Here is a 24611-nt window from a genome sequence, read left to right on the forward strand (position 1 = left end):
TACACTTCTCTACATAAACATTTACTCTCATCAACCTCTTCAGAAGTAGCTTCCATGCAACTAAGACTTGAACTTGATCCACCAAAGAATGGGGAAATGTAATATAATATAGTCCACTAGGCACGGAACTAGCCAAAGCCATGAATGAAACATGCCCCAAAAAGCTGCCTGATCTGACCTATGGTCAGCTGCAAATTAAGACAGAAAAAAACTACCCTTCTATTTTGAAAGAGATCACTTGTATGATACTTGCACTGTTCAGCAGCCCTCATCAGGAAGGAGTAAGCTAACTCTGTGTTCACGTCCTGAGCACTAAAGAGTAGACAAGAAACATGGAGGGAAGAAGAGGACACAACTATGTTAAGTTCATGGCATAACCCTGACTCCACAGTGGAATGCGCTGCCACCAGACCCTGCTGGCTTTTGGTCCCTTCCCAGTCCTACTGTGTGACCTCGGCCAAATCCCTACCTTTCCCTCTCGCCACCTGTAAAACTTGTGGGAAGGGCATTCACGTTCTTTGCAGAGTATGGTGACGTTCACAGTTGGTGTGTTCAGCCTCCTCTCTGGCGGTAGCTTTAGGCCTGTGGCTGAAAAAATCTCTCCCCGGAGACTCTCCTTGTCCATTCCTTCCCAAACACATTTAATTAAAAAGCCCACAGTGCTGCTGAGCTGCTAATGACGATCTTTTATTGAAAAGCCTCCCTTTCTGGCAAGTTGCTTCTGTCTTATTCCTAGCCATGATTTCCAGCCTTATTTCCATAACAAGCTGCTTCTAACTACACACTGGTTGCCTGACAAGAAAACATGCTTGTACCCTAACAACAATTTTTCTCACTGGATGTGGCACAGTCCTGTGCCTGGAATTATTTCCTAGGCATGTCTCTTCCAGGTTGTTCCCCAGAGCCCAAGTGCCTCTTCTCCGATGCTGGCACACAGAACTACCTGCATGACAGAGCTCACACTGAAATGAACCTATTCCCTCCTGTCCCTCACTCTTTTTTCCTTTTGTGTGTGTGTGTATAAAACACACAGTGGTGAATACTGCAGCCAGCAATGGGGAAGCCTCTTGAAAGGCATAAATATCAGGGGTCTGCAGCATGATTGTACCGGGGTTACGGGAAGCATCTGTTGCCTTTCTGAGCTCTCTCCTATCACTTAACTGTACAACTGCTTGGATGACAAGAGTGTCTCTCTGACAGGCTCTTAAGTATTCTAAACTAGATTAATCTCTGTGCAGAAAGCAGCAAAGCTATAGATGTTTCCTAATGGTTTGGAGTGCCAGCTCCCATGATAAATATACACCTCCTACATGCAATTATGCCTGTTTCTTAATAGCATTAAGATGGCTCCAAGATACTAATTACCAAATAAGAACTTTGCAATTATACTCCATCATACCTTACTCCTGACATAGTTTCTTTTAAATAAACAAGGATTATGGTTTTGACAGCACAAAAGAAAAGGGAGTTTTTCCTTTGATCTGCTTAACTTTGAGTGTGATCATGGAATTACAGAAGAACAAAAATTCCCATTCACTGGGAAGTGCTGGCAGGATTCATCGCAGTCATTTCACCACTCTTAAGAATAGTTGTTATTCCTTTTATTAATCAGTGGGAGTACTGATGCTATCTGAAGTGAAAGCAATCTCACTAGCTGATTCCTGCTGTTCTCCAGCTAGAGTTTCAGTGTTTGGCATGAACTGTTTGCAGTCATACTTTTACTTAACAAGATCCAAGGTATTCCCCATACCTAACGCAACATCATCAAATAAAAGAAACCTCCTACCTACATTAGCTGTTGGCACGTTGCTGGCGAACACCTTACACTCATAAATAAAAAGTACAGAAAAGCTTACTTCCGAGGCACATGAGAGGTCTATCACAAGACAGATGTGTCAAAGCCACCCAAACACAGAGGTATTACCTTTCCAGCAAACTAAACAGCAAAATCCCTTGCTGCCTACAATAGGAAGAGAATTAAGCCAGTTTTGAGCCTTTTTTAGAGATCTCTACTCAGTGTTTCCTCCTGACATTAAAATACATAATCAGACATGGTTACCCGAGTAAGAAGCAAACTGAGTGAGATTATAACCTGGGTAATCCCAAAGTGTGAGCATTTGCAGCATTAAACACAATGTGAAAGGATGCACTAATGATAGCAATATTTTTACACTGTTCATGCAAGCACAGAGACAAATGTTGCGATCTGTCTCTGTCTGCCTTTCTGGAGTGCTGTTTTACGACACAGTTAACGATTTGGCAAAAAGTAATAGCCTTGTAGTGCAGCAATTGCAAATGATCTTTCCCTTGCTTCTTTGAAGATGAATAACGGAAGCCTGCATTTGACCCCTTTATGAGCATTTTGCTTGTGGTGGGAGGAGGAAGGGAGGAGGAATAAACACCTAAAAATAGAAGCGTGCAAGTGATGCTATGATGTACAGCTACCTTGTTTACCATTATCCTTAGCCATAGATTTATCACCTTGCTCTTAAGCTGTACATCTTTTCTTTCCTTTTTTTCTCCCCTCTTCCCTTCTAATTGGAACTCCGTCTGTGAAATGTAATTAAGGCTCTCATAAATACTGCCAGCAAGCGCACCTTTTTCTTCCAAGTAACTACCAACATCTTCCAGAAGACCTCATCAACCCCTCACAGAATATAGACTAATATATCTTCGCACGCCGTTCAGGATTGGGAAGCCAATCTTCCCACCTTCCACATAATTAAAGTCACCCACATTATGCTTTTCCTTTGCCACCCCCTCCCCTTCTCCAACATATGTATCACCCTGTCATCGGCTCCTTCCTTTCATCTGATTTATTCAGTTTCTAATCACTGAACAAAATCCAGCGCTTTTACAAAAAGCTGATGCGGTCCCAGGCAGAGCTTGGCACGAGGCTTCCTTTTTCTTGCCTCCTCACATCTTATATTAAAAGAAGGTGCTTTCAACTCTCCTCTAAGGGGGACTATTTCCTGCAATCTAGAGAGTTTATTCATGCCTGCAGTGAAAAAATACCCTCTTCTATTCAGGGTAAATGACTGAGACATTAACAATGAAATTCAATGGTACTTCAAAGACTCCTTTGGGCCCTAAAGGTTGTGAAGGGCTGCCCAGGGATTGAATGAAGCCCAGATAACCGAACAGGTGGCTTCATTTGGTCTGTGAAAAATAGCCGCTGCTTCTCTCGGAGAGGAAAACACTCCCAACTGGGCCAAATGGCTGCTATAAAAACGTCTGACTTGAGGCACCTCCGAGGTTTTCAAGCACCCACCTGGCAAATGGAAAAGGCAGCTGCTGTGCGTTGCCTGAGTGTTGCTCCAAGAGACACGGCCCCAAATCTCTCCCTTCTCAGAGAAGGAGAGAGGTGGCAACTGCGAGACTGACCTCACGGAGCTGGTGTTTTACATCCCATCCCTATGAGTACAGCTAGCAGCTGTAGCAGCAGACATGAGCAGATGTGACAGCCCCACAGTTCAGGTATTTGGATATTCTCCTGTTAAAACATTGGCTGAGCCCCTTGAGCACATGCCTGACCTCAGATAGAGGGCCAGAAAGCAATAACTGCGTGAGCCTCTCTGGCTGCAGCATCCCAGTGGAGGACATCCCGACAGCCCTGCGTGAGATGCGGGAGGCAGCCTCACCTCCAGCCCCTGGCAGAGACTGTCCCAGGAGCCGGGTTCAAAAGTTAAAAAAAGGCAGAGAAAACAGGAGGAGCTGCTGAAGCCTTCTCTCAGCTCTCAAGAGGATAAACAGTGTCAGTGTCTTTAGCACTTCATTACTGCTATCGCTTGATTTTGTTAAGTGCTTTTTTTGGACCCTCGACAGTGAATAGTTGCCAAGATACTCTAAATACTATTACTGCCAAAGGCCACATAAAACCGAACCTATTTACTGAAGAGGTAGCAATTGCTCTCCCCCTGGATAGAAAGTCAAACAGATCAGGATTTTAGTTACACTGAATTGCAACGGTACAGGAATTTGCAAGCGCTTGCAATGAACAGACATATTATTAATGGCTCTTTTTTTAGCAGACAAAGCACAGTTCACCATCCAAACGTATTCCAGTCAATATTTTGCACTCAGCTAGGAAGGGCAGCTGGACTTGGATCAAAGATTGTCTTTCTTGGTTGACAAACTACAAGAAGGAAAAAGAGAACTGTCACTACTGCAGTAAATATTTGGGAGCAAATGGACCCCAAGCCACACTCTTCCCTCCAAGCTCTTCAGCACCATTGGCTCACTGAATACTTCAGATGAAAATACTGTTGTGTATCCTTTTGCAAAGACAGACCAAGCTTCAACCAAGTTTGCAGCCTTCTGCATGTGGTGCTGCAGGGAGAAGAAACTTGGCTGACATAAAGCAGCTGCGGAAGCCAGCTGGGAATCCGCCCCCATCATGGGAGCCAGCTTCTTGCTGCAACTACAACAGCACGAGGTTTTCACATCTAATGCTGCAGCAATCTTGAAACCACACCATCTTGAAAACAATTCAGAAAACAAACAAACAAACAACACTGAGCCCATTTTCACTTGAGCTACTCCTCAGCTTACCTCCAGTCAAGCGTGACTGGCATCTCTTATTTGCTCTTGAAGTCAGTTTAGCAAACTGGCTAGGAAGCATCTTCAGTGCAGCTCAGGGCTCCAGCAGGCTTCCAGCCCGTGTGTGCCCTCTGGTCACACCACACCTTGTGCCTCTGTTTCTCCATCAGCAAAAATGATGCCCGAAGAGCCTCCCTGATGGGAGGTGATGCACAAGTAGCAGGCAATGAAAACCACAAGAGCAATGTACTGACAAGAGACATCTCTTCCACACATAATGAGCACATGGCACAGACAGAAATCCCCCCAAAATGTATCTGAACCTGCCACTACAAATTCTGTCACTGGGCCAGACCTGCTGCGTTAAACCTCCCCTGGCCTTTGCTAGAAATGGCACGTGCTGTGTGGATCAGGTCTGGATACAAGAAAGCTGAGCCAACTGGAATTTATTTACTGCATTCATTTGCATAATGACCATGTATTTTCCTTCCATATTTTGTCCCAAATGAAGAACTAGAAACTGCACAAGCAGAATTTAAAATAGCAGTCATCAGTTGATCAGTACTATCAGAGGCTACAGGAACAGTGTGAGGCCACTGTAGACGCACAATTACTATCTGAGCACAAGAAATACTTATCAACTACTTGACTACTTCTCAAAGCTTTTTTTTGTTTTATAGAGGTGCTCTGAAGAGGTTGCACATAGCACCTGGGGCCCTGCAAAGCTATCTGACTGGCAGAAGTTCCCCTTGAAGCCTCAGCCAACACATAGCAGAGAGTTTAGTGCATCACCTCCACAGAGAGCACAGGGCATTTTGTCCTTCACGCACATCCAGCTTTGCTAGTTGTTGTGTGCAATTTTGGAAAAGGTGAAGATGGGTCTGTGCCCTCATGTGCATCCTGCCCAGTCATCCTCCAGCTCCTCTAAACCTCCTTGAGGTGACTGAGTCACACTTGGTACCAAGAGATATACAATAAATTAAATAACCTGGTAATTTCTGCAGCAATGGCCTTCCAGCTTACTGAACTGGGTGAGAACACCTCTCTGTGGAAACTGCCCTTGCATGGCCAGACATTTAGAGGCTCGCACTGTAAGTCTTTGGCAAGGTCAGCGTGTGATTTCATGCTTAGTACTACCCCTTGCTGGAATGAGACAGAACCACAGAGCTGCGTGTTTTAATGATTCAAAGCAGGAACCCACTGCAAGGAAGGCAGAGTCCTGGAGGTGACAGGACAACGGTCCCAGAGGCCTGTCATTGGTAACAAGCCACACTAATGCAGAACTGTATGAAAGACAACTCAGGGAATATTGCAGTTAATGATGTACTTGGCTGAGCAATGGTTTCTCTCCTCAGTTTGAGGCAGACTGCAGAAAAGTTGGGAAGAAGCTTTGAACATCCTGAGCTGCACAGAAGGTCCCGTAAACCTTTGCAAAGTGAAGGACAGAAGGGAAACACACTGTTATCACTATTATCTGATTCAAACTTGTTTTCTTTCATCTCATTTAGGGCCACAAAGCAAAGTAGCACATCTTGCCTCAGCCACTAATGCTAGTTTAAGAGGATACATAATTCCAGTGATTTTTTTTCCCAAGGGTACTGTCACAAGGACTTAGGTAACTGCATGTCAATCAAACCTAGCAGAAACAAACAAACAAACAAAGCACAAAATAACTCAAGTTTTATACAAGCAGGGTGCAGAAGCATGGTGGGCAACTTCTATGCATGCCCACTGGAAGGCAGTGAGCAGGTGCTGGCAATTTCCACCTAATTCTGCCAGGTTGCTTTTGAGGCCCCTTTGGCTCTCTCTGCCAAATGCCCTGCAATGCTCAGCACTGTGCAGAAATTAAAACGCAGCCTGCTTGGTGCATAGTCCTGTGGCTCACAACGGAGCTGCCTGGCTTTGGATGTGCAGGCAGAACAGGCAGCAGAAAAGTGCAAAGCCACTGGCTGCCCCCAGGATGGCTGACACAGTGCCCTAGCACCGCTTCTGCCCTAGGACACATTTGTCCACCCTGTGGCTGCCATCCCTGGGATGCTTCCGAGCTCAATGGGCTTGTGGGCTTGCTTTTGGAAATACAGTCACGTATGAACTAAGCTCCTGAGCAGAGGGTTCTTTCCAATCACTTCACCTGCCCTCAGACCACAAACGCACAGGGTAGATTTTTCCCAGATACTTAACATTTTGTGTTTTTCTTCCCATCCATTGTCATGAGGCATCTCTCTCTTAAAGGCTTGTTCAAGCTGAAACACTTACTGGATGCGGCCGGCATGCTTTGTGCCTCTCACAGAGAAGCACATTGGCCTGGCTTGCTGCATTGCAGCACAAAAATCCGTCACCTGGTGCCTGCTCGCTGCAGGCCTGGGCCAGTGCCACTGCAGCACTGGGTGTCCTGCAGTTGTTTGGACAGGGCCTTTTGATCATATCCCATATTTATAAAATTATCAATCCTGAAGAAGAAGGCAAGTAAATAAATAATGCTGCTTTCCTTCTGGTGATTTCTATTGTACTGATCTTACCAGAAATCCCATTAAGTTACTTGCTTTGATCGGGACTATTCCTCCAGGATCAGGAAATGCAAAAAGCATTCCACCATGCCAGCAAATGAGCACATCTGAAGCGTGCTTTAATTAAAGCCTTCAAACTCTGAGCTTTTTGCAGTATTTGCATGTATCTGAACTTTGGCCCAGCTGCTCTGAGGGAAATATGGTTTATTGTTCGTATGCCTGTCACCTTGGCACTGCTCTCAGCTCTCCTGATACAGCTCTGCAGCATACTGCTCTCCTCAAAGGAGGAGAGGAGAGAGTGCAGGTTGGGATAAAGCACAACCAGCCTAGGCTCTGCTATTACATTAACCCTCTGCAAGAAATTTAAGTGCCAGAAGTAGCATTTCAGATGTCTTTCCAACAACAAGCAAGGGGCAGTTCGCTATTGAAGTGTATTGTACTAACAACCACAACAGAAGATCTGGAAAGATCTTCCCAGCCTTGCTGAATCACACTTCTCCAATAACAAGCAATCCAGGAGAAAAAATCATTTCAACCTGTGCAATGATGTAAAATCCTGAGCAGGAGGCTGTAATTCATGCACGTTGCAAGCTGGAACTCAGGTTGGATACAGTGAGATCCTTCCTGAGATGCATAAGCGAGCCTGCTCTGGGGGTGCAGACACCAGATGAATCAGCAATAAGAGGATGCAACCAAGAAGAAAAATCCGGTCACGTGAACAAATAAATAGATAAATTACAATCTGCATATTAAAGAGAGGTCAGGCACAAGGCAAGAGAAAGAAGGGAGAAAACCAATGGGGCCAGCCACCCACCTTGATAAGACATGCTACAGGACTGGAAGCCCTCTTTGAATGCAGGACCTGCTAGCATGCTGCTGTGCTCTTTCTTACAGCTTCACATTCATTCACATTCTTATCAGCGCTATAGTTTCACAGGAAAGAAGAAATGCGCTGTGCAGTTGCTATACCCTGTGTGGCATTCCTGTACCACAGCTCACTCAGTGCATAATGACTGAAACTCAGATGCTCCCAACTACTCTGACTCCTGCACTGTCATATTTAACTTTTGAGGAAGATTACTATAAAGAGCTTACTTGGTTCATTAAAGAAGCTGCAGCCAGAGAGCAAACGGGACATCTATTGAATGCCTACTAGTCCCCTGCTATTTATCTAGCGGCTCTGAAAATATTTTTACAGTCTTTTTTTGGCTATTTTTGAGACTTGGTATCATAAGAGCACTTTCAGAAATGTCGTCAATGCAGGCTGCTAAAAATGTGAAATTACTTCTAATGTTAAAATCAGAGAATTAGCGTATCACATCAAGGAATTATCAGCTTGCAGATGGAGACTAAAGAGCTGAATAGGATTTTATTAGCGGTAAAATTCAGAAGCTGCATTCAAAAAAATCTATACATTGATGTCATCTGGGCAGCAAAATCATTTTGGATGCTTTACTTTTGCTCTCTGCCAAGTACTGTGCTCAGCGCAACACAAAGAACTCCTTGGCCCCAAAGACTGCATTTTAAGGTGATTAGAATTAGATTAATATAAGATTACTTGGCAATTCTTTAAAAGTGTGCCAGCAAAATGGGAAATAAAATTTTAAAACAGCTTTATCACTCATGCAATATAACATCAAGGGTGCTCTGCAAAAACATGAGCTTCGTACGGCTCTGACCTTGTGAAGCTTTCATGCCCCGCTTTTAGTATGGGAAAAGAATATCTAATTTCAGCACAGGCTGCTCTGTGCTCTTTCAAAAATCTCAGTATTTGCACCTGATACACTGCTAACAATCCAGACTGGGGATGTGGCAGTCTGGTCTATGGCAGCCGAGGTCTAAGGCTACACTGGTGGTGGCTCTGGAGTGTTAGGTGGGAAATAGTGTCAGCCCTGCTGGCTGCAGTACCTCCAAGCGGGTATTTTCCTTTCCCTTTCCTTCCCTTATACCCAGCTGTGTGGCACTACTTGGGTGCATACCACGGATGAAATTTCCTCAAGTGTAACCAGGCATTTGTTTTTCATAGCTCATGTGACTGTCTCACAAGCAATATGTTCTGAAGGAAACCCTTGCTGCTTTCCTATAAAGATATGCAGTGAAATGAACAAAAAACATACCGCACAAAGTGCAGTAGGTGACACTGGCTGAAGTTCATCAGCAGCATCAAATTTGGGGATTGAGAACTTCAGTGCATTTTTCTGTCCTTCTTTTAGGGAGAGGGTGGACAACCTCCCAGTATATCAATGGGGTTGTTTTATATACTACAAGAATAAAAATGACCTTCAAAATGACTCAAATTCTGTTTTTTTGTTCCTTTTTTTTTTAAATTTCAGTTAATTCCCTCAATGTTCAAGTATGTATTTCTGATATTTTAAGCACAATAAAAATGCTTACACCAAACTATGAGAAAGTGGCAATTACCACCTGGGGAGTTACACATAAAGCTATAAGAGATTCAATTGATCCATAATTCATTTGGTAGCAGACACCCAGCCATCTGGGCTGGGGTGAACTTGCAACTCTGGAATAGGATGGTGACTGAAAAAGATTTTGCATTCAGAATGAATGCAGCCACAAAAACAAAAAGCACAAAAAACAACCCACAAGCCTTTTGTGCATCACTGGTTTTCAGGCTTTACTTTGCTTTAACTACCTACGATTGCTATAACTACATGCAACCATGCTTCAAAAATAAAGTAAATTCAATGAAGGAGAGCCTGGTTGTGACAGAATTGCCACTGACTTCCCTCTGTTCACCCACATACATGCTTCTGCTGGTGTTATGTGTACACATCTTGCTAGACTATTTAGGTTTCTACTTACATAGAACACTTCCTTAAGTTGATAGATAGCATATGGATAGGATTCCACAAATTAAATTATTCTCCTTGCTTGAACACTCACTGTAAACTTGATATATGGCAAAACAGCAAAGCTCTCCACTGGGCTTGAGATTCAGATGGAGATAGATAAGAAGTCAGACAGCATAGAAGTTAAAGGTAGACTTCTCAAGAACACCCAGAATTTGATGCCATAGTGAGCATTTTTTCCCACTGCAATCAGGGGGAAAGCCCCAGCAATTTTGAGAGATGCACCAAGGTCTGGGCTGAGAGCCACTCAAAATTCCTCTGTGGACGTAACTGCAGTATGAAAGGATGGAAGATCCTTCCTCTCAGAGAACAAAGCCTGAACACCTGTTTTCCAACAAAGAAGCCCTCACAATGAGGCAGAAGGTGGTCTCTAAGGCAGTACCAGTTCACTTCTATTTACTAAAATATCCCTGTATCAGTCCATAGTGATTTGTAAGATGACACTTTGCTTTCAGGAGTACGTCATTTAAATTAAATGGTGAGTTCTTGGTACCCGTCTTAATTCACTGGAAGCTAGTGCAGCGTTTCTAAATGACAGTGCTTTCCAATGTGTAATTGCAAACCTTAAACCCTCTATTTATGCCGCTAATAGCTCCTCTCTGACCAACATGAATTTAAAGCATAGCTTAAACTATCAGACATACCAAATTCATATAGAATTGCCTGCAGCTGCTAAAATTTTCTTGGAGTTCATAAAATGATTAGACAAATTCATGGAAGAAAAATCCATTAAGGGCTATAAAGTACACAGAGGTTCTCCCTGGAGGCTTGGGAGCACACTACGGAAACATTAGTGTGCCTTGTGCTCACACTCTTTCTATGGTATCCACTGGTGTCCACTGCCCGGAAGATGACGCAGCTCAGTGGATTGAGTACTGTTACAACTGACATTTACAGCCAAGCTCTGCTCAGCAGCCTGGCTGTGGAAAAGGAGTTTTACAGAAATAAGCATCTGTTTAAGCTTTTCCAGGCCCTAGGCTTGCAGTTCTGGTTACAAAGCAGAGTTGCAAAATGAGTCTTGCTTCCTGTGCGAGACAGTCACATGCAATATGCTGCACTTACTGGAAAATCCTCTTGGAAATGATTTGTTTTTCCTAAAAAAAATAAGCAAGCTGCCCCCCTCCACAGGACAAACCAAACAAGCCGGTGAGACTTGAAATTTGTCAGAATGAGATCTTGAACCTTACAGGTCTTGAACTGGACCTTTCCCAAAGGCAATCTCAGAGAACAGAGCTTCTCAGTGCACTGAGTACTGCCATCTTTTCTCCTCATTTTCTAGTATGTTCTTCCCAGGCTGCGTGGAGCTGCAGTCTGTCTGTTTCAAGAGCACGCAGTTGTTGACCTAAGATTGTAACAAGCCCTACACTGTAGGTTTCCTTTTCCAAACTGCACCTGGCTGCTTTTCAAAGGCTGGTATATTCTGAGTGTTAAGGAAAATCTCTTCTCTTTTGCTCCTTGCAACTGCGGTGTCACAGACTGCATACTCAGAGTGAGGGTCATGGCTCTCAGCTCTCCTCTCTGCTCCTGATAGCTTTCTGGCTGCTCCAAGCATTTAGTGTTTTCTTTTGGTCAAGGAAGAGCCTGGCCCTGCTTCCCAGGCAGTAGTGTGGGATGCCAGGTCCTGTCCTCCAACATCTTTGCTTAAAGATCACTGCTGCACCACAGGACACAACTTGTATCTCTGTTTTGGCCTCAGGCATGCAGACTTATTGAAGCATTAGACACACTAACTCCCCCTGTTAGCAAGCACATCCAGACCTTTCTTCCCCTTTTTCCCCAGAAGGCGTGAGAATACCATACAGGTCACAGAGTTGGGACTGAATGCTGATTTCCAGCTTTTCAAGTAGAAAACAGGCAGGGGGCTTATCTGAAAACACACACACACAGAAGAAGGTCTTCAACTGTAAAGAGAGTCCATGATATGTGAGGAATCAGAATGAGAACTGCCCCACTCCTAGACCCCCCACCTATAGCCCATGTCCAGCATGGACGATGCTGGAAATGAAAGGCAAAGAAAATTGCTCAGCTGTTTAGGCTGGCTACAACTGAATTACTTTTGCAGGCTTTAAGCCCAGAAGGGTTTTTAATGTTGTGCCTTCCCACTGTGTGTGTGGATGATGATACAATGGGCAAGCAGGCAACCATGAATCACAACCACTTGCTCCCTACAGGCCCATTACAAGATACATGTCCCAGAGCGAGAATTCATGGTAGGTGCCTTCCGTGCATGGAGCAGATAAGATGAAAGACCTCAAGGGAGATGCACATCTTTGTCTAGAATGATAGCATTACTTAATCACCCAGCTTGGTGAAATCTCTAAGAAAAAACATCACACACTGTCATGTGAAAAGCCAACTTTAGTATTAGCAGCATGGGCAGACTAGTCTCTGGAAATGGTGTAGAAATGGTCATTAGGTGGCAGTTTCAAAAAGATAAGAACTTGAGAAAAACCACCAACATGAAAGGGATGGCTAACTTAATTCTGTTGTTGCCAGTTATGAATTATTCACTGGGCTCCAGCCCATGTGCATGTGGCACACTTTCTAATGCGCTCAGACCGCATTACAGATGGCTCCCTGCCATCTGTGCTGAGAACTCCCATGGGTGCTTATTTTACAGCTGTCCCAATGGGGATAGCCATGCTTTGGCCAGTCTACACAAGGTTTCTCGACCCTTGAATCCCAGAACTGCCCTCTGCTTGCACTATCAGAAACAGATGGTCTAACTGCATGGTGGGCAGGGACTTAGACCTGAGGAGGGAGCTGCACCAGACATTTAGGAGGTGTGGGAAGAGAAGGGGGAGACAAAAAGAGTAAGGTCCTCTTTTTGCCTCCTGCAGCTCTGAGGTGTCATAGTGGAGGTCAGTACACTTTCCACCTCTCCTGGCTGGCTGCACTGTTCAACCGTTCCAGATCTATGAAAGTATCCAGTAGAAAACACCTGCAAAATTACACAGAAAGAACAGAAGCTTGAGGATCACCAAGGGAGAGCAGGTTGTGACAGGGGAAGACACTGTCCAACATAGATTTGTCCCATCCCAGGTACCATCACATCCTTGGGGAAGTGTGCTGGGGTCACCAGCTGAGATCAGCCAATCTGCCTCATTTGTGCACAAACATTATTGCTCTCTTGCTGTACTTCCAAACTTGATTTCAAAAGTTCAGAGGAAAATTACATCAGACTAAGAACGCCACACTGATTGCCAGTGCCAGTTCTTTTTATCGTTATTTCAAAGTGGGGAGAGAAAGAAGGGAAACAAATTAGTTTGGAGAGGAATGTATTTTCCTCAGGAAGCAATCCCTTCAAGAACCCAAACAAGACACAGTTTCTACTGCCAAAAGCTCCCATGCATAGAAGACATGGCACAGCCAACATACTGCTGCTTGCACATTCTCTGCAGTCCTGAAATTAGCATGCTTTTTCTTGGTGGGGATGGACAAAGCCAAAACAGCAAAATAAATCTTGGCACTTCCCTGAAGTACTGGGTTAGTGAATACCAGCCAGCAGGCCTCAAACAGCTAGACCTAACCCACGCCATGAAATTTTTTCATTTTCCACAGCAAGCAATTCTTGTTCTCCTATTGCTGCAGTTGGCCTTGTAACGCTACTGGGCTTTCAGTTACTCTCTACTTAACTATACTAGCCTTCACAAAAATGTAATCACACAGGCAGAAAATTTGTGTGTGAGAAAGGATGGGTCCCCAGAACAGGATCTCTTGGTACTGATTTCCTGGGGAGATGAGGCTGCTGATATCCTGCTGAAGCCGCATGTGCTTTGCCTGCTTTGATTTGAGAAGACAGCTGAAGGTGAGGATCTTTCAGAGATATCTAGCATCTCTGGGTATGGCCAACCATAGACCACTCTGCCTGCACACCTCCATTACTAACCCCAAAGGACATTTCTCAGAGGAACCTAAATAAAACAGATACCCAGTTCCCATGTTTGTATTTAGTATGATTTGCACAGTTCTTGTCTATAGCTGCTTTGTTTCTGGTATGGACAAAGTGACTGTCATCCCAGGGACCACTCAGAGAGCAGAGGGCAAAGTACATTACTGAGAAACACGTCTGATGCATGGATTGTACAGCTCAAGCAAACAGGCCTAGTTCTCCTTTTGAATGAACTTGGTGGGACCAGCTCCAGTGACAACAAAATCTCCTGCACAATCCCTCTGGATGATAAGTGGACTCTGCAAGCACCTCCTATTGATTCAAACATGAGAGCATACAGATGCCATTTGAATGCTACACGGTGCATTAAATACTTGTGCCTTGATCCATTAGAACTACCCTTGCCTGTGTCTCTCCTGGCTGTGTTGCACCTCTGCCAGGGTAACACAGAGACTGAACCAGAAGCTAAATTAACCCACTGTCCTGAAGAGGAGCTGTATTTGTCACACGAAACCAACAGGTCTACAATTTCCTAGAATGGATCTCTCAGTACAAAGCTGTGGGCAATAACTGTGCAAGGGAGGTGCTCTTGGCTTGAGTCACAAGAAGACAGCTACGCAGATAAATCCAGCTGCAACTATCAGGAATTTGGCACATAACTCACAGAACAGAGCCATTTCCTCACAGACAGAAGTGATCAACAATGTATCATCTTCTTTCATAAAGCTACATTTACAGAGAGTTGTGTGGATTTAATTCTACATATCAGGGAAAAAGTAATGCCAGCAATGAAATGTTAATGCAAACCCAATACCAGGAAAATAGATTTTTTTCCAGCAGTAGAGTTACTGGCACCAACTTTTCCAGTAGGACAACAGTAAACAAGCATTAGGACTAAGGCACCCACTGATCTGCACTAAACAGGCACCTCCAACAGGTGTCATTACTGCCATCCACTGATGCTCCTCTGGAAGATTTCTTGCTACATCCATTAGCAGCAAGCAGTAACCCCAGCGTGCCTTCCACTCCTTGAAATATATCTGAACAATTTGTCCAACACTTTGACAATTCAGTCTAATTATCTGGGCAGGTATTTGATGAAGTCCAATACAATCAAATGCAATCAAATACAATCAAAATCTCACTGCTGGCAGCCAAGCCCACACATGTACACCTGGGCAGCAGGAATGAAATGCAGTCCTGCTTCAGCTAACTTGTTTCTGCTTCACATGCCAATCACCATCTAGCTGTTACTCTGCATATCACACCACATTTCCTGGCTAAGTCTTTGTAAGGAGAAGGCAAGCACTGGCTCCTGTGATCAGGCAGCACAGTCTGCAGGATCTCAAATTCCACCGCTTCATGTTCCTGGACAGGCTCCACAGCAGGTAAGTGCCACTGGGGGCCTTAAATTAAATGGCAGGAAGCAAGCTAAGTAGGCAGTAGGAAAGAACTTAAAACACAGAACATACAAGGGAATAGAAGAGAATGGAAATGTGTGTGTGTGGGAGTGTTCTCTGGGTCTCAGAGAAGTTGTGTGATGTGCCTGGTGTGTTGATGTGTACAGAAAGAGTAATCATGTTTTTCTCTCCCATCACACCTCCAAATGACAAGTGACAATGTCAACTCTTCACCTGCCTATGTTCAAGGCACAGGGCTCTGAAGCACCTAAGAAGTTTGTTCCAAACACAACAGTTGTTTTCTCTCTCTAGGCTTCCAAAGGGATGGCAGGCAAATCTGAGCTCTGGACAAAGGAACAAACCAATATACAAGATCTGTCTGCACAGTACAAAGCTAATGACACAGTGTGCAATGAAATCTCAGTCCTACCTTGTTGAAGAGGCAGTAACACTGCACTGTATGTCACAATGTGGAAGACGAACTGATTTTCCTGAAGTCACCCAAAACTATTCTCTTAGGGTAACTGTAAAGTTAGGATGTTTTAAACCATTGACATGTGGAATAAAAATGAACTCTTAGGGACTGCCCTTTCCCAGCAGAAGAGGCAATTACACTCTCTCTGTTTCAGCAAACAGATACACAGAACTGCAGAGAAGTGGTGGGAACTCCAAGTAGCTTATTTAGTATAACAGAAAAAGGAAAAAGCCACAGATGCTAAGTGTGTCCTGCTGGAAGGAAACACGTAGAAGACTGCAGTAATTATGGCCTATGAGACACAACCATCCCACCACCCAACATATTCAAAAGGTCCACTGTCCAGCCCTACATGTGGGGGACTTCCACCCATTTCAAAGGGAGGCCCTCACTGGGTCTTACTGGCTCAGGCTCCCACCCCAGCCATTTTCCCAGGTTGAAGATCCACTTACCTGCCTGGTTTGTGGTTACATTTACAGACACAAACTGCCGGGCTCCAGGGCTCTGGTCGGACACTCCATTCACTGCCTCAATTTCAAAGGTATAGTTTGTATGAGCAAGCAGATCCACCATCATGACAGAGGTGTTTTTCAGGCCGGTTTGCTGGGGGAGGTACCTGACATGACTGCCACACGCCTCGCACAGACCTGAGTGTGAGTTGCACTTCTTGCATGCAATATAATAAGACACATCTTTCCTTCCACCAGTATCAGCAGGGGGAATCCATTCCAGAAAGACACTAGTCTCGTTAACATTTGAGATGGCACTCCGAGGAGCAGAGGGGGGTCCTGGTTTGCAAAGTGAGAAAAACACATGGTAAAAACAGTATTATCAGTCATCCTGCTCTCTACTACTCTTTGGTTGAAAAGAGATGCTGTGTTGCTCACGTGCCAAAAAGCACACAGGGACAATTTGCAGCAGCAGCCAAAGAAGACAGAGGATGAGGATTCAAGCATTCCCACCTTACCTTAAGGGGTTTGCGTTGGGACACAGCCATGTCTAAGCGAGGGCAAGAGACAGGTCTGGCTCAAAAACAATAGGGGCAGCACATTTCATACTGGGACATTGCATCTGGTATTCTCCTTGTTCTGCTTGCTAAGGGAGCTGCAAATATTTGCTCTGTCCAAGACAATGCTGGCTTACCTGGGAGGCAAGATTTCCCCTCCTTGCCCCACTGCCCCTGTATTGCTAGCTTTGGATGCTTAAAAAAGATACATACTGGTGTATTCCCACTACTCCGTCAATTCAGACACTGAATTCTATCCATCCACTCACCTCTGCCAATTAGCTCTTTGGCAACATTAAGACCTAAATTTGGGCATCCAAATCACACCTAAGTGAGACACTCTATGTACCCCAAAGCAGATGGTAATCTACACAGGCCACTGGAAACACAGCCATATCTGGCTACTCAGCAGCAGCCTTCAAGGTCCCTGCCAAGCTCTGAGCACTAGCACGGGTGGTTAGTGCTTGCTTATTTTGCCAAGCCTCCACACTCGATATGTCAGTAGGGCACTGGCAATGCTATCTAAGGAGGAACAGCTGCTGTGGAACTATCAGAGCTCCTGCAGATGTGGTCTGCTTTCCTCCATCCTGCTGGGAGAGGCTGTGGCTGGCCAAAGAAAGGTGCATTACATGCTCAGGTTGCAATTTCCAAAAGCAATTCTCAATTCAGCAGGTGGCTGTGCTGCCCATCTGAAGACACCCTCATGACCACTTACATGCTGAAGGTGCTGGCATGCACCTTTTCAAAAGTCAGAGGCAACTGACAGTGTGCATTATCACCAGTTACTCCTGCAACCTCTGGCACTGCTCTGTGGATGCCTCCCAGCGAGACAAGCAGGACAGCCCAGGCAGGTCTCTCAGCACAGAGGCCACAGCCAACTTGAAATGCTCACACTTCACTTGATGGCTTTGAGTTACAAAAATCTAACCATCTGGGGAGGAAAAGGGAAACAGTACCCAGAAGATATTTTAAGAAACTTTTTGTTTTAATAGACTTGTCTTGGAGATGAAGGGCAAGCTGACGATACACCCTGAAGTTGATGGGAAAGGACAGCAAAAATCTCATGCAAGAGACTCGCATGGGGAAACTGATCAAAGAAAGGTGGGATGGATTTTAGTGGCAGCATTACCAGAAGCTGTAGAGCAAAGACTGGGATTTTTCCAAAGAAGGCAGAGAACTGAAGATAACAGACTCCCGCACAATTTGAATGAAGTTGTCAAAACCCATGAGCAGCTCCTTGAAAAGAGCCTGTCAGCTGGCTTCATCAGCTAGAAACCCATACAAATTTAACAGCTTGTCTTAGCCTGTTGTCTCCTAGTTTTGTTGTGATGATTGAACTCAATTTGTTATTTAAAATGGGCAATGTTGAAAAACTGAAACTACCTTCTAAATCAGAAGGATTTTTCACTATTTTCCCTCCCTGCTCCCCTTTTTAAGTCTATAAATGGGTAGTGCTTATGAAACACTGCAATGATCTCAACTCAAGCTATTCTGATTCAACAAGAAACTCAACGCTGGAGGGAAATAAATATTCCTGATAGATAGATATATATATTTTTTTCCGAGAAAAACAGTCAAAGACAAAAGCTAGGTTAGTTTAGGAAATGGCAGCTCAGCTTTGTCAGAGGTACATTTTATTTTCCCACTCATGCATGAAAACTGTTTGCTCACGTGGAAAGTAGGCAGGTTGCTAGCTTTGGTGCCTAACCCTTTGGGTAGGGCTGGAAGGAGGTCACCTCCAAGTGAGGTGGATGCAGTGAGGAGGTGCAGTGAATGCCCTGGCTGCCAGCTATCTGTGCACACTGACTTAGAGCTGAGGGCCTACTTGCTGCCATGCCCCAAACAAAGCATGGGCTCAGGTTCGAGGAGCAGAAGCTTAACAGCAGCCATGCCAGCAACAGCCAGGATGTTCCTCTGTAGGAGAACCACAACTATCCTTCAGATAACAGTTTCACATTGCTATAAATGGGGAAGAAGCACCCCTTCCCTGGGCAGACGGCAGTTGAGGTAGCTGATGCGTACTGGTGGCAGAGTAGACTCTGCCCAGGCTGAGCATTCCTTCAGGCCGTCTCTCACCAGCCGCACCATGGAGGGACAGTGCTGGTTAGCTAATGACACCACAGGACAGCAGCAGTCAGAACTATTTTCTGGCCTCTCATCCTCATGCTGATATAATGGGAGCTATGAATTTCATCTCAAGAGCTGTGTGGGGTTATATCCACTGCACTCGGGGCTCTTTTTTTTTTTTTACCAGTTAAATTGTCTGATTTTTCCTTCCACTAGATGAATGCATTTTCACTGCTACCAGTACTCTAAGAGAAAAATAAAGAACTCAGGCACAAAAAAAAAACCCAAAAAACAAAACAAAACAAAAAAAAAACAAAACAAAAAAACATTTACAGGACAATGTGCCTTTAACAGGGGATAAAATATCACTTTTGTAAAGTCAGAAGAGGTTTGTACTTGCTTTGCACAGAAGAGTCAGCTGCTTTTCTTGAAGGCTTAAAAACATACTTTGAAGCTAGTGGGACTTGGTAACCTATAAAATTAGCATTCTCAGAGGGGCTCTGAGAAAGGTCTTTAGCTGTCTGCACATATCTAACAGGACCTGCTTGAAGAATCCTGAAACTGCATGAGTAAAGCTTTGAAAAATCTCAGCTGGGAGAACAAACCAGTGTTTTAGCTTCTGAAAAGGTGTGGCCCTAGATCTGCTAAGAAGCTCTGTTTCGATTTCCAGCTTCCCTTTGTCAAGGATGGATGAACATAATCGTTTTCTGCTTTTTTTTTTTTCTCTCTTTTTCTTTAATTTGCTACTTTGTGCCCTAAGCAGGCAGTGAAGCTAAGATTCACCATTTCTGCACCATGATTCACTGACCAGAGGAAAGCCATTTCTGAAGATAAAGATATCAGTGTCTTCCTTGATGCACAGCTAACCTGCTGTTTGCTGATATGCATATTTTAAAATAACCCAAGAGAGAAATTTCCCCTGAGATACAAATATATATTTTATATAGATATATGTACACAGAGTTAACTGTATCCTTTGAGAATAGAATATTACACCAAACGCTAAAAAATGTCAGTGCATCCCATAAATCATACTCTTCCTTCTGTGTTTTTTGTGCCATTCACCTTCACTCTACTTTCCCTGTATACTTTGAACTACAATAGGATTAATCATTAGAGACGGGAGAGGGGAAAAAGAGTGAAAAATTGCATGTTTTCATTTTAAATTGATGTTCCGCAAGAACTGAAGTTAGGACTACTTAATCAAGAAGAAATCAAGCTCAAAAACTTCCTGGGAGATGCATATAACAATACTAAGAGAATTCTCAAATGCCTGTCAGGACCAAATATTTTTTGTTTGATGGTAATAGCTCTTTTGGACTGCATCACAGCACTATTAATTTTAAAACTGCCAAGCATTACTTATAAAACATGCTTAAGGAACTGAGAAAAATTAAAAAAAAAAAAAAGTATTTGTGTTATGTCCCCCAACTCATGCTTATCTGAACAGTTGACAGTGGTTTAGCAGTTTTCTTTAGTGATGGTGGTGGTGGTGGGGAGAATCATTGCAGCTTGGGAGCAAAAGGCATTCTCTTTAAATTAGGAAAATGTAATTTTATAGCTATACCAACTGGCATGGGGACCTTGCAGGTGCAGAGCTGAAAACAAACATTGATGTGTTCTCTAAAATTAACTAGATTTCAAGTTGAGGGAATTCTATGAATATTATTAACTTCTGCTGTAATAAATAATAGAAACATTCACAAAACTTAAAGTGTTTTCCTATCCGTCATGACTCAAGTCTGTCTTACTTGTGTTTCAGTTCACGACAAGACGTTCCTCTGCAAATCTTACGGAATTGGGTTCAAAATGTTAGTGTTGCCACCTACTCCTTACTATCCCTGCCAAAATTTACTTTGCCCGCAACTGAGCTGGGGTAATGCACAGGCTCTCCCTACCACCTCTAGCACAGATACCACTGGATTAGCACAAAATCCCAAGAAAGGATGTGTAGGACAAGGGAGGGTGACTTAGTACACTGAAGCGCACAGAGAGGGCTCAGATGATACGCTCAGCTTTTGGGGGTAGTAAGTATAAATTCTACCGGAGATGCTTCAATACCCTACACTACTGTACCTGTTTGCTCTGTATGTGGCATAGCAGCATCCTCTGAAACACTGGGCTAGAGAAGCTAAGCAGTGCCTGGGTCAGCATTAAAACTCTCATTTGCCTCAGAAGCACTCGGTATCCTGCCAAGCCACATCCAAACACAGCTCCACACACCACTGCCTGGACTTTAAACAGTAAGTAGTAAGCTTTCAAAACAAACAAACAACAACAACAAAAAACCCCAAACAACAACAAACAAACAAAAAAAATCCCAAACCAACTAATCATCATCATCAACAACAACAAAAAACAAACCACCACCATCAACAAAATAAAACCCAAGTAAACAAAGTAAATAAAAGGAATACCAACCCTACACTATTCATGGCATCATGAATTACAGTCTTTACCTACAGGATTCAGACTGTGCCAGAAACCCTATACTCAGGTCATGGGCTTGCATAATTCTCTTCTTCACGGCTGGTTGCTTCTTCTCTGTGCTAACTCACCAGCAGGACTGTCTGGCATTACTCTGCCCTGGCTTTGGTTCTGCCTGTTCAAAATAAGCTGATTTTTCAGAGTTCTCCTCTCTTCCCATTTCCCAATACAACCAATACTGGTTCTTTTTCTCATTTAGCTAAGTTTCTAAAGACAAGCCCCAGGGCAAAATAGACACCAGGGAGTCCTGTTATCACAGCTTCTCCTGCTGTAGCCCATCCTAGCCACCACTTTGATGCTACAGTACTGGCCACTATCACACTGCCTGAGGCTGTCTTCTCTTTCCCTGGTAGCACAATTTCAACAGTCTTGTTGAAGCATGAACAGTCATGCTTCAAGTTCTTTAACTGGTAAAAGGTAAATACTGAGATCAAGGGCCTTGTTTCTCCTGTGTTTCCTGTGCCAAGTGACTATTCCAGGTGGGAAGAGATTTGCTGAGAGAAGGCAGTCCTCCTCTGTGAAGTGACCCTCCAACTGGAACAGGCTTTTTCCTTCTCTTTTTTTAAGTGCCAACTTGAGTAGCTAGAAAGGACAGCTTTATTCACCAGGATGAAGGCACAATAAGTTACCGCCACATCCAACCCCAGTTTTCATGCCTGTCCCTGCAGTCCTTTGCTCTCTGCTCTTTTCCATTCTGCTTATAAATCTCTCCTCCACATCCCTGCAGGGAGGACAGCCAAGAGAAGAGCCCTGTGACATGATGCACATTAATATGCTACTGACAAAACTTTAAAGGGATCTAGCATCTATTCAGCTGTGAACTTCCTGTTCCTGGAAAGGATGATGCAAAGGAAACAGGGTGGATGTCATCTTTATACCACTCCCTAGTGGCTCTGAGCAAGCACGGAGACTGAACCTGCTTTTTCTCCATTGCTAACGTCCCCTGGAAGCTCTGACTGTTCCTGCCCCAGTAGTTCAGCACCTCTTCAGTCCCTTTTAATCACTTCTGCCCTGCAAAATTTCATTTGGACCCTGACAGATCTGGCTCCACAAAAACCCACGGCGTGTGCTACACACAGGGATACCAGCTGGGGGTATGTGAACGGGGGCCCTACGTATTTGAAATATAAAGCAAACAGAATGACCAGCCTTCAAGCTACAGATGAAAGAATAACAGGACAAGGGTAAAACCAGTGACTCTGATTTCACCAATTCCACCTTCAACTCCCAATACTCAATTTGCTAGTTATACCACCCTCCCCACACCAGGAGATGAGCTCTACATTTTTGCTACTTGTTTGGAGAAGCATTTTCTCCTTGCAAGTTTTGAGACTACGCTGAAGAATAACAGTCTCCAGGTGGCTTGGAAAGGTAAGGCTCTCTCCCTGACTATCTACTGAAAATGAGCTAAGAGATGATGCTAAGCAGGACCATATATACTCTACCTAACAGTAAAGCAGACAATCACTGCCCATAGTCTCCTCCACACGTGTGCATGACACAGGTACCCATGCACACACCTGAGTGCAGCGCTTCTGGCTGAGAACATCCCTGGATGCTTGAAGAACAAACTGCAAGAGATGGATTATCTGTTTGTTACTTAAATGCTCCTCAAGCTTAACACCAGCTTTCCAAACGAAAGGCCTGAGTCTCCTCATGTAACTGGGGGTATGGTGGACAAAGCTAGTGACATTAAGATTCTGTCAGACTAGCTCAGACTGAAGCCTAGAGCCTGTAAAAGCACATTAGGATCATAATGTCTAGTCACAGTACAGGAATAGCTCAAAAGGATTAAAAACAACCCTATAAGCACATGCTTACTTGTACAGGCCATTGTAGGTGGGTCTGATTCCCTCCTAAAATAGTGCTCTTCACACAGGCAAGATGTGGATGCTTCATCAAGCGTGTAGCTGTGAGGGGGACATTTGCTGCAGGATGGACTGTGGGGTGAAGCTTTGAAGAACCCAGGTCTGCATACTGTAAAAAGAAGAACCACAGACTAAGCTCTCCCATCATAAAATTAGTGTCTTCACATTTCCTTTTAAAAACATGTCTTCAGCTACAAAGAAAACAGACAAACACTCGCAAGCTATTTGGTTTGTATATTTCAAAACAAGTCTATTCCACCAATGTACAATGCACGCTTAAATATCTGCATGAAAAGAGAATGAGAATCTGTTGACTATCTTTCCCCACTAGCATCTGCTGTTGCTGAGTATTTATTTTCTGTGTTGAATGCATGAGGTAAAATCTTTTCTCTCTGCTTTAGAAAACATTATTGAGTTTGGGATTTTTTTCATTCAGTTTTAGAAAAACACGTAAAATACATCTTGTATTTTTTGTTTAAGATGTTCTATACCCAGAAATCAATGTCTCAGCAAACAAATAACAATACAGTGGTGGAGGGGATCTTGAGATCGAAAGCTTTAAGACATTGTGATAAGGCTACTTCCCTAGGGCTTCTTACTCTGAAAACCTATGATGAATTTTAAAGTACTCTATATAAGACAGACTGCTCTGGGTATAGCCTGAATCAAGCATGCTTGCCATGCAGGGTGCACCTTCCAGCTCCAATATATGTGCACAATAGGGCACAAAGCCTTTATATAAGAAATTCTTGTGTTCTCACAAATGTAATATATTGGCTAAGGGTAGCTTGGAGTTTCTTATTTTATTTCTTTTATCAGAATTTGAACTCAGTACAGTAATACTTTGTTTCCAAGCACGTGGAACAAGCACCCTTTCACCTAAGCAAAGATCTCTGCATTCATTCACTTGTATGTACATGAAGCACAAGCAGTGACAGGCATAGGTTCGTGTGCTTCCACTTCGCCTTTAGAAAAAAGCCAAGTGGACCTGTAATCATGTAGTTGGTATGCAGAATTACAAGCCCACAGTTACCACGAAGAAAAACAACGCACAGATAAAACCTGTGGAAAACAAACCTGATTTGTGGGTCACCTCAAAAAGCAAAGACATGTAAACACATTGCCTGACTCCAAAAAGCTGCCACATTTTTCCCTTCAGAGATGCTCTTATGTCCAGTATGGTATCAATGATGGACAGGCCTTGCCATTAGGACTTACAGAAGTTACCTGGAAATCCCAGAACCTTTCCATCTGCACTCAAATGTCCCCAGTTGATAAGAAAATGAGCTCACACCAGACGCATTTATACTATTCCACCATCAGCGTCCCAGATAAACACAGCATGAAGGTCATGTGCTAAAATTCAACAGGAAGATGGGATGACAGAGTTCAACTTTGCTGCAGATGAAGCGCAAATTTTTATTATTAATCCCTTTTCCTCTGAAGGACCAAGTAGGACAACTGGCTCTAAAGTTGACTTTGGTTCCTGTAGTACCAGAT

At 43.8% G+C, this 24611-nt stretch overlaps 1 protein-coding gene across 15 annotated transcripts in view; it reads right to left on the reverse strand.

Moving 5' to 3' along the window:
- Positions 1-24611, reverse strand: part of EPHA5 (EPH receptor A5) — a 198147-nt gene that overhangs the window by 70043 nt on the left and 103493 nt on the right. For 10 of the 15 annotated variants that reach the window (XM_021394777.1, XM_021394772.1, XM_021394767.1 and 7 more), the window contains 2 exons: positions 23065-23220; positions 16136-16471 (listed from right to left, as the gene is read on the reverse strand). The exons of 2 other annotated variants lie outside the window; for them this stretch is intronic. In XM_021394777.1, coding sequence (XP_021250452.1) covers positions 16136-16471; positions 23065-23220 — 492 coding nt within the window. The remainder of the gene's footprint in view (positions 1-16135; positions 16472-23064; positions 23221-24611) is intronic. 3 more of the 15 variants (XM_021394773.1, XM_021394774.1, XM_021394776.1) reach the window with 3 other exon arrangements.

The sequence above is a fragment of the Numida meleagris genome, chromosome 4 (genome assembly GCF_002078875.1).
Source record: "Numida meleagris isolate 19003 breed g44 Domestic line chromosome 4, NumMel1.0, whole genome shotgun sequence".
Taxonomy (NCBI): Eukaryota; Metazoa; Chordata; class Aves; order Galliformes; family Numididae; genus Numida; species Numida meleagris.